This window comes from Rhopilema esculentum, chromosome 5, assembly GCF_057945365.1.
Source record: "Rhopilema esculentum isolate cy_ngs chromosome 5, ASM5794536v1, whole genome shotgun sequence".
Taxonomy (NCBI): domain Eukaryota; kingdom Metazoa; phylum Cnidaria; class Scyphozoa; order Rhizostomeae; family Rhizostomatidae; genus Rhopilema; species Rhopilema esculentum.
Window position 1 is genome coordinate 2,043,652 of NC_142819.1, and position 10,041 is coordinate 2,053,692.

The 10,041-nt window shown below is 36.5% G+C and overlaps 2 protein-coding genes across 3 annotated transcripts in view; one reads left to right on the forward strand and one right to left on the reverse strand.

Annotated features, from left to right (window-relative positions):
* The window catches only part of LOC135689992 (structural maintenance of chromosomes flexible hinge domain-containing protein 1), a 43,312-nt gene extending 41,503 nt beyond the window's left edge, over positions 1–1,809 (forward strand). For both annotated transcript variants that reach the window (XM_089108644.1, XM_089108645.1), the window contains exon 51: positions 476–1,809. In XM_089108644.1, coding sequence (XP_088964770.1) covers positions 476–781 — 306 coding nt within the window. In that variant the 3' untranslated portion in view covers positions 782–1,809. The remainder of the gene's footprint in view (positions 1–475) is intronic.
* Positions 1,810–2,700: 891 nt separating this feature from the next.
* Positions 2,701–7,976, reverse strand: LOC135689995 (alcohol dehydrogenase class-3). The gene is made up of 9 exons (XM_065207395.2): positions 7,814–7,976; positions 6,675–6,918; positions 6,299–6,519; positions 5,446–5,662; positions 5,048–5,112; positions 4,255–4,323; positions 3,581–3,716; positions 3,010–3,148; positions 2,701–2,807 (listed from the first exon to the last, which is right to left on the reverse strand). The coding sequence occupies exons 1-9, from the start codon at positions 7,832–7,834 to the stop codon at positions 2,783–2,785; spliced, it is 1,137 nt and encodes a 378-aa protein (XP_065063467.2). The 5' UTR covers positions 7,835–7,976; the 3' UTR covers positions 2,701–2,782.
* Positions 7,977–10,041: the final 2,065 nt, after the last annotated feature.

The window sequence follows — 10,041 nt, forward strand, 5'->3', positions numbered from 1 at the left end:
TGACTTTATTTGTCTTAAATAACACGCTAATGAACAATAATCAGTGTAAAACGGTGGGTCATCAGCGTAGGCCATTTGCCTGATACGTTAACCAATCCGGTCACTGCTGATATAAAATGAACCAATGAAATACCTTGTCCGATGAGCGTACGAAGGCTTTGTGATTTTATTTGACCAAGTAGCTTATACCATTTTAGAAAAAAGATTTTGCTTCTCTTTTATCGTTCTCAATAGAGGAGACATTTAAGTTTTAAATATTGATGGGAAGACCAAGATTCATTGGTTCATATATTTGACCCTGGTATTCTTATATTTAGCTGCTTTGGAACTTTTCTTGTCACTTTAACGTGCGTGAAGTATTCATTGTATATCTTCAGTTCTGTAAACTTTAGTCAATAGAAAGAGCGGTTAAGGTTGGTTATGCCAAAGTTTTTTTCTATTGACGATGTGTAAACACAAACTGATTATTCCTTAGGCTCATATCGAACATTGTAACTCGGAAAAGGTACAAAAGGACTATCAGGAATGTCTGGAAGCCGAAAATCAATTACAAAGCATCGAAAAAAGACTTGGACTGACTCCAAGAGTAGGCCGCCTTCCACCAAGTCTGTCCGAATTCCTAAGGAGAAATGGGGCAAACTGTGATGACTATAGAAGCGCTAATAAGCGTGCATCTGTTGCTGACGTCATAAATGAAGGCCCATCACCAAGCAAAAGAGGGCGCACGACTCCTGGGCCACAACATAACGCAAAGAAATCTTTCGGTCAGAAGCGAAGGTGACACCTTAGTAAGAGCGTTAGGAAAACTCTGAAAACATCTTTGCCTAACCTCTTCACTAGTTACATTATGCTACTAACCATCTTCGAATGGCTGGGTCTTTACACGATATCAGGCATTGTCCAGTTTAGAAGTACGGGTTATTATTACAACAATTAAAGGAGAAATCATATGCTGGAAAAATTATACAGAAGAATGTTTACAAATCAACACTGCAAAAACCGCATCGATGTTTTTTCCGCATCGATGACTTTTCTTCGCCGATCTTTATACAACTTTTTTCTAGTACAATAAAATTTCAAACAAAAAAGCTTATTGGAAGACAAACTGCAGTAAATCCTTCCAAAGAATAATTCAAAAATAAAGGAACTACAGTCATTCTGCTGTAAAACAATTTCTGTTTAAGAACCCAGTTCAGCCAGATAAAATATATACAGTCTTTATTTTATTCATTGCCCTTGAACCATTTTCAGTAACCGCTGACCCAAATAATTGGCCTAGGTCAACACCAGAATACATTAGGCAAGAACATGGTGTAAGAATCTTGTGCCCTGCAATTCCCACATGCACCTCTAAAACCAAGACCGCAAGACCAAAAACTGGCTGAATCTGGAAAGAATTTGTGCTCCTTAGGCAGGGATTTTCTGTATTTAATGAAAGTGGACTTTTTCAAGGGTTCCAGTATTTAATTTATCTCCATAGAAGAAAATGTTACCAAATAGCTCAATAGTTATAGGATTATTTAAGCATGTTAATTTGATTTTAAAGGGTTTAAAACAATTAATGTGATATTAAAACTGACTTTAGCAGAATACGTTTCCAATAATTAACACTCTACTAAGTATACGAGATTTCACCAACAGCTGTAAATATCTAATGATCTTAGCACATTTGCTAGATATCATTTTTGTAGAAATGTTTCCATGCTTTTTATGTTTTGTTTAATATATTTGCAGCTGTTTCAACTATTCGTTTATTAGTATGATTTCATATTGTAAGATAATCTGTTTGCTATTAACACATTTACCAGATATTCTTTTTCTCGATCCTTGCACTTTCTGTCAATGTTTTTTCTCAATTTATATAAGCACTCTCGGACAGGTGTAAATTTTCAAATTGCTTTTCAGACGATAGGCTTTTTGTTTACACCATTTCTATGGTTTACACACAAGAAAGTAGCTTACTTTGATCATTTTCCGTTTCAGAATAGCATAGAATAAGAATAATATGTTTCCCATATATACAAAAAACACTAAGCTTACCCTTCTAGAAGGCTAGAAATAGAGCGCTTCTATCGGAAAAAGTAACTTAATTTTGCCAATTTGCTGTCAAACCAAATATGTTTGTATTATACAGTTGTTGAAAGATGTTGAGACTGCCCAGTGCTGTCAGAATTTTGGCACCACCCCCATCGTTTCCCAAATTGTGTGTTGGGTGAGAGGGTCTTATACTGGAAATAACAGTTCCTACTTTCTTCACAGATTACCCTCCTCCAATAAAAATGTTCTTCTTATATCTGTGCAGCCAGTGGCGTACCCAGGGCTGTAGCAGCGGGGGGTCTGGGGCGCAGCCCCCAAATTTTATTGGACCATACCCTTCAAACACTCGCAGATGTGGGGAAACGCCCTTTTTGCAAAATTTCCCCCCATTATTTGATTCATGTTAGCTACGGTGAATAGCAAAGTATTTTACAATTGTTATCGACACAAGCATACAGTATACTACACCCCCCCCCATGAGTTTTACATCGCTTTTGGATACATCTCGAGGATAATATTTTAGAAAAGTGGGGGGGTCCGGACCCCCCTATTCCCCCCCTTGGGTACGCCATTGTGTGCAGCTGTAATTAATTTTCTGATTTCATCATCAGTTTAGTTCATTCATAGCGTAGAATTACCACTGTAGAAGAAACAACAAACAAATGGACTCAAGTGGTTTTATATTAACAATCAAATGTTAGTCATTAAGACATTCCATGAGCTGCAAAGCATCAGCCTTCAAGCTTCAGAGGTTGACGATGGCCCGTATGCTAGAATGGAAGAGTAAAAAATTAATCAGATTCTAAATAGGTCACAAAGACAGAAGCTAAAATGAGTGGAGCTATAAACATTATTGAGGAGCTCAAGTTATCACCTTCAACTGGTGTTCTACAAATTGCAACAGACCACCCACTTGTGTGTGCTGCAATGGTATTTTATATTGCTATTCTATTAACAGGTAACAGTGATTACCTTTTCCCTTCATGCATTAATTGAAATGCATGGTTGATCTCTTCAAGTTTAACATGATGAGTAATGAATTCATCAATCTTCAACTTGCCGGCCAGATACTCATCGACTAGCTTTGGTACACTTTCCCTGCTCTTCCAGCCTGTCCAAATTGAAAACAAGAGGTTAACCAATTTAACGATAATAACCCATATTTGTCAAAAATGACTTTTAAATAAGTTTACATGAAACAACATAGCCATATATAATAGATGCCCCCAGATTTTGCAAAAAACATCTTTATTGGCTTTCACAGTTATTGGCAGCAGGTTATTCCTTCAAAGATGAAAGCAGTAAATATAAAAGTTTTTAGGCTACAAATGGCCAAATCTTTGATCATGGTTACTCTAAGGGAAACACTTCCATGATAGAATTATTTCTAAATTATCTGCAGTTGATATGATACACTCTTTTTCAGGGCAAATTGCAGTGGAGACATATCACTCAAATTTTCAGGTATTTGAAGGTATTACTATTAGCACAACAACTGAAAAAGTAGTTGAACATTCAAAGAAGGTAAGAGTCAAAGATTTACCTCCAAAAGCACTGCCTTGCCATCGCCTACCAGTCACCAACTGGAACGGACGGGTGCTGATCTCCTGCCCAGCCCCAGCAACACCAATGATAGTACTGACTCCCCAACCCTTGTGACACGATTCTAGAGCAGCACGCTGACAAGAAAAAAGGGACTTATAAGAGAGGGGAGGCTTAATTGAGAGTGGGGACCTAAAAGATAATTTACGGTAAGGCAAACCTCTAAGTTGTATCAAGATAATGTTTTTGGATTTTACATTTCTGGGTTTATAATTAAGCAAAAGTTTGCATAAACTTAAACAACAAACCATCTTATAAGCCTTGACTTGCAACTACTTTTCGCTAGAAACCATTGCAAAAAAAGCAAGAAAATATATTGATTGAATCACTATCAAGAATGCCAAAGTGCTCCTTGGGAAATACATAAAAAACAATAGTAACACCAGCATGCATAAGACGAGATAATGTTGGGAAAGGGGTGATATTGTAGAAGAGTATTGCTTGCACCATGATATCATGATTTTGACACTGTCTATACATAACCAAAAATTTGTCATATATGTTCTCAATTGGTAAAATTAGTGTTCCTGGTTGGTAAAAGAGCAATTTATAACGGGAATTGCCTAAATTTTCAAACTTTGTTATCCTAAAAACCTAGTGGCCACTGTCTCTTACCATTGTATGAATATTTCCAACACATTCAAAAGTGTAATCAAAACCTCCATCAGTCATTTCTACCAAAACCTTTTAAGAAACAAAAAGAAAGTACCTTTTACAACATATTTATGAAACAGACTTATACAATTAGTAGTGCAAAACCACTTCCAAGTAAAATTCAAAATGGCATCTTAATGACAAAATACTGTAAGATTATGACGAAAAACTAGCCCCTTGATATCAATAAAAACCAAAGCATTTTACGGCCTTCAATTGGTTTTTAAACCTGTCATTAGATTTTCTCATTCTTTGACATTCATAGTGTAGTGAATATATAGTTTTTCTTTGGTCATTCAAAGAAATCAAGACAAATTTCTTCCATCAAAAGTGTATGACAATGACCAACAGCCTTTGATAAATTTGATGCACTGAAACATATTTCAGCTTTGCTTTAAAGTCTTAAAGCTTTCTTCAAAGCTTAATTATATTTTCTTCATTTTTTTTACTTTTCAAGCATCAGTAGCATTTACCTTTTACCACCCACAAACTAAAAGTGTTTAAGTATGTAAGAGATAAATATATTAGTAAGCAAGTCAGCTTCTGGGAACCAAGCCTTAATGATTCCAAATTATTCTGGTCAATAAAATTTTGAAATGCTCCTTAAAAAACATAAATAACTCTCTCAAAATATGTTCATTTGCATTTAGATATCTTTTAAAGTAAACTTATGATATAATGCAACAGTTTATAAATAACAAAGCATTTTAATGTAATCTCAAAGGCTCAATAGCTTAATGCTAAATGATGATACCTGCTGAATGGGTTTGGAATCATGATCTTTTGGGTTGACAAAATCAGTTGCACCAAAGTCCTTGGCTAGGATTGATAAGGATATAACCATAAAAAACAACTAACAGGTAGCTTTCAGTGTTACAAAAATGCCAAAAATAAGTTGCAAACAAGTGAGCTACTCTAAATATAATTGAGAATCAAATTTTGGAAATAACTTGCGTTGTTAAATGATATCATTGTCAAAAGTTGATTGAACAAAAAAAGTTTGGGCACAAATTATTTTACCTAAATTTTCTTAATAACCCATTAAATTTCTAGAAATATGACAGCTACTTTCATAATCAAGCAACCCTTAAAAAAATTTTAGCACAGTTAACTAGCAATTGAAAAACCTAAGCAATTTCCTGCCACACTCACCCATTTTGAATTTATCTGGATTGATGTCAATAGCATAGATTTTTGATGCACCAGCTGCCTTGCACCCCATGATCACTGCTAAGCCGACAGCACCAAGGCCCCATACAGCACAGGTAGATCCTTTCTCGACATTTGCACTGTTCAATGCAGCTCCATATCCTGTGGAAATGCCACAGCCAAGAAGACATACTTTTCCAAGGTCAGCTGCATCTGAAACCTTGAAATAGACACCATTTCAAGTTATTCAAGTGATTGTCAATCCTTTTGTATTCTACAGCAAAAAATTCATTAAAGTTTGATTATTTGGCTCATCCATTCACTTTGCAGAACAGGCAGAATAGGGAGAGAAACATCAATGACAAGGAGTCTGAACATTGTATCAATTGTAATACAAAACATAATCAATGAAATGTAAGGTAACCAGACTGTTGTGTACTGTACAGTTTACCTACAATCAGTTATCATGTAAGGCAGTATCAACAAAGCATCACTTGTTTTATCATTATGCAGATATTTGAGTCATTATTAGACTGGGCTGTTCGAATAGGTTTAAGATTATCTTTTTCTGTCCCAAGGACAATATTAAAAATAATGATAACAAATTTTGCATCAATTTGTCTTAAATTCATAAACCTCATGCTTGTTGCAAATTTAACTGATATATGTGAACTGAACTACTTTAATACTAAGATCTATACACAATCTTAGTTTATCTAAGATTAACCAAATTATTTTTCTTTAGCATAACAGTAAAAAGGCATTTTTAAATTTAAAACATTATAGTTGCCAAAAATGAACAATTTACAATATTGGTTGCTTCAAAAGCTTAAAAGTTACAAATTGTGGCATTTACCTTGCAGCAAGAGATCTCTGCAACAACAGTGTATTGACTAAAGGTGCTTGTTCCCATAAAATGATATGCTGTTTGGCCTTTCACTGTGAACCTGCTTGTTCCATCTGGCATAACACCATTTCCTTGAGTAGATCTAATGACACTGCACAAGTTAGTTTTGGGATTCTTGCAGAATTTGCAGTCGTAACATTGTGGAATATACAATGGTACAACATGGTCACCTGAAAAATCATGATAATTTGAACTTTATGCAGGAATAGGTGCAAAAACTGTCAATATTTTGCAATATGTTTAATATAAACTATTGTAATTTCTCTTTGCCCTAAAAAGTATCAAATCTCTGATATAAAGTTCAGATAGCTAAAAATAAATTTACCAGGTTTTAAGGAAGTTACTCCTTCGCCAACACTCTCCACTATTCCACCTCCTTCATGACCAAGAATAACTGGAAATTTTCCTTCAGAGTCTTGCCCACTCAGAGTGTATGCATCGGTATGGCAAACACCAGTTGAAAGGACTTTGATTCTAACTTCTCCAGCTTTTGGTGGTGCTACTTCAACTTCTTCAATACTCAGTGGTTTCTTTGGCTCCCAGGCTACTGCAGCAAGGCATTTAATTGGCTACAAAAACAATTTTATTGATGAATCTGTGCCTGCAAACATAAAACAGAATACATGGTACAGGCCGTCGGAACTGGGGGGCTCAAACAATTGTCAAACTGTAGTATATTTTTATTATATAACAGTGTACTAAATAAGAAAAAATACAATAGGCAGCCTCCCCCTCCCCCTCTCCCCCTCCCCCTCCCCCTCTCCCCCCCCCTCCCCCTCCCCCATATGAATGTAAACGTTTGTTCATTTAGAAAATGTGTTGAAAACAATGCATTACTGTTAGATATTGCATTTTAGGGGTCTCTCAAGGAAGAGAGTTTTTTCCAAGGGGCTTGCCCACATAAACCCTTGTGCTTGCAAATATTGTGGTATTTGGTTGTTTTATAAGATAATGTGCATATGCAAAAAATGCAACTGTTAAGTTATTTCAAAATCAAAAATCGCCTCTTTTGCAATACTTCACTTTGCTAATTTTTTTCTACACTCCAATCCAAAGTACAAGGTACGCACTGGCATATTTTGCAATACCATTTCGGCATCAAATAATACACGCACTATGAAATATAACACTTTGTAATTCAACACCTTGTTTGCTTGCTGCCGGAGGCTGGCATGTCATGCACCATTATCTATCAAATTGAGGATGGTAAATGTCAGCATAAAAATACTTATGTAAATTTGTACAGAGCCATTTTGCAGTTTTGCTCAAATCTTTACTTTATTTAAAAAAACATGGAATTCACGAATGTAAACAAACCATGGCAAAACACGTGTAATTAGTTCCACTTCTCTATCATGTCGCAATGTGCGTACGGATATCGGAGATAGCGATGTTTCTCCCAACAAATAAAGAAGCTTTGCTGTTAATCTTTTTAAATACCAAAAAGGTTGTACTAATGCATACCTTTCCAGCTGTATCAGACATTGTTGATCGTTAGTAACTGGCTTGATGTCCTTACAACTGTGTACTCTTCATACGTTAGACAGGCTTTTGAGTGTTGGGATGGAAAAGGTTGAAAATTTGGTTGCCACAAAATGTCTTGTGCGCTAGTTGCTGTTGTTGTTTCAAGTTCCGGTCCTGAAAAGATCCCAGGGCGGCACGTCACTATTTTGTGTCCAGGGCCCAAAAATTAGCTGTGTCCACTAATAACTGTGACACCAGCTGACAACAAACTACGGCGAATATCTAATGAGAAATTTGGGAAGTTGAAAGGAAAATACCTCTTGCTTTGTATGCACGGCATAGCCTCAGAGGCGGCGCCAGCTACTGCAGAATGGGAGGGTAATGGGCGTGGCATTTGATATCACACCCTTTTTGCCTCATTTCAATGCGTTGTCTTAGGCTAATTTTCCTTTGGAAATAGAATCTATCCATACCTAGCACTTTTTAATGCATTAATAGAATAAATATGTATATAATGTTTTGATAAAAGTGGGGTGGTAATTAACCCCCCCCTATACCGCCCCTCAGCGCCGCCACCGCGAGCCTCTCTTAGCAAGAAAATTAGGCGGCAATTTTGCCCAGTGAAACAATTTTGTCGCCAGTTTAGCTGAATGTTGACCTCACTGGGCGGCAAGGGCTTCGATATATTGTATCAAAATGTATTCACATTAGCAGTATACATTGCTAGATAATCATAATGATTGGAATCGACCTTTCAACTGGCACCACCTACTCCACGTTACATCATTATTTCGCGTTTGCTATAAATTTCTTTTATTGTATGAACATGTATGAATAATGGCAAAGCGATAGATCAGCTTTTAAAAGGGGATTACGCTCTAGATAAAAACTTTCCTGGACAATCCCTAACGGAGCTAGGAAGTTATATAAAAAGATGTAGGAACCGGAAAGGTACAGGGGGCACATGTCCTCACAAAAAATTTACGTAAAATTCCCCTTTGCAGCTTACACTTGCAGATTTTCCTCTTTTGCCAAATGCATAACCAAAAAGTACCTTGAAAATGCTTAGGTGTTATACGAAATGTGCAAAAAGAACAAGAGCACCTGCTTTAAGAAACATAAAAACAACGAACTCACAGCCAAGTCTGCCGAGAGGGGGTAGAGGAAGGAAAACTGGTTTAGGGCTTCGAGGTTTCGAAGGCCTCAAAAGTATTGAATCCCATTTTAAGAAGACAGTTATTCAGAGTAACAAACTTGTGGCTAAAAATTGCACAATGTTTTAAACGATTGCAAGGAAATGACTGTAAGGAGTTTTCTGGAGTGGATTGCAAGCAAATCTAAAGGGTGTGGTAGTTAAATTTTCTGCTCGCTTCGTTTGCATGGGGCTTCACAATACTGTTTTTCGCTAGAGCCCTCGAAATCTCTCGATGGCACTGCTCACAACTAAGCCAGAGAATGATACCTATCTTGCACTTTATAGAAACTTCGTGAAGGTGTCCCTTGAAACATGCGCCCCCTCCCCACTTTTGCACTGTTTCCCATGTCCTTGGTTATGTATTAACAAGTAATGCGCCATCTTTGCCGCCCAGTGAAAATTGCTTAAAAAAGGCTATGTGTAACAGGGACAATTTTGCCATTGGTCAGTGGTGTAGTGCTGTGAGAATAACAATTAGGACTCTTTTACACAAAATGCTGGAAACGACAATAGCAAAAGTAGAAATTAGACCATAGCATTATTAACAAGGCGCTACAGACAATAGTTCTGGTAGGTACCCACTACAGAAATGCATGAAATGAAAATATAGAGTCAAGATATCATTCAAAATCAATATAGGTTTATCATGAGTAAGTATCTGTTAAATTGTACTAAGAATTATCATATACTTACATAGATAAAAACTAATTATCATAAACATGAATAATGTTAAGAACAAATATATACATACATAGGTATGTATTACAAGTTAAACAAGCCACATACCTCTAAACTGAAATGGCAGGGATTGCATGAAAATGTCAAAAGATCTTGTCCCTACGTCCCCCCAACCTTGTTACTTACAGATTAATAGAAAGAAAAGGGATTGTTAATTTGATAAATCATATCCTCTTAACCTTGTTGGGGGCTATCTATTGAAATACATTGAAAGAGGCTTAAAGCTTGACTCTGTCAGGTGGCTATGTTGGTTTGACTTGTAAATCTTGGGAGGGTGGGGGGGGGGGGGGGTAAC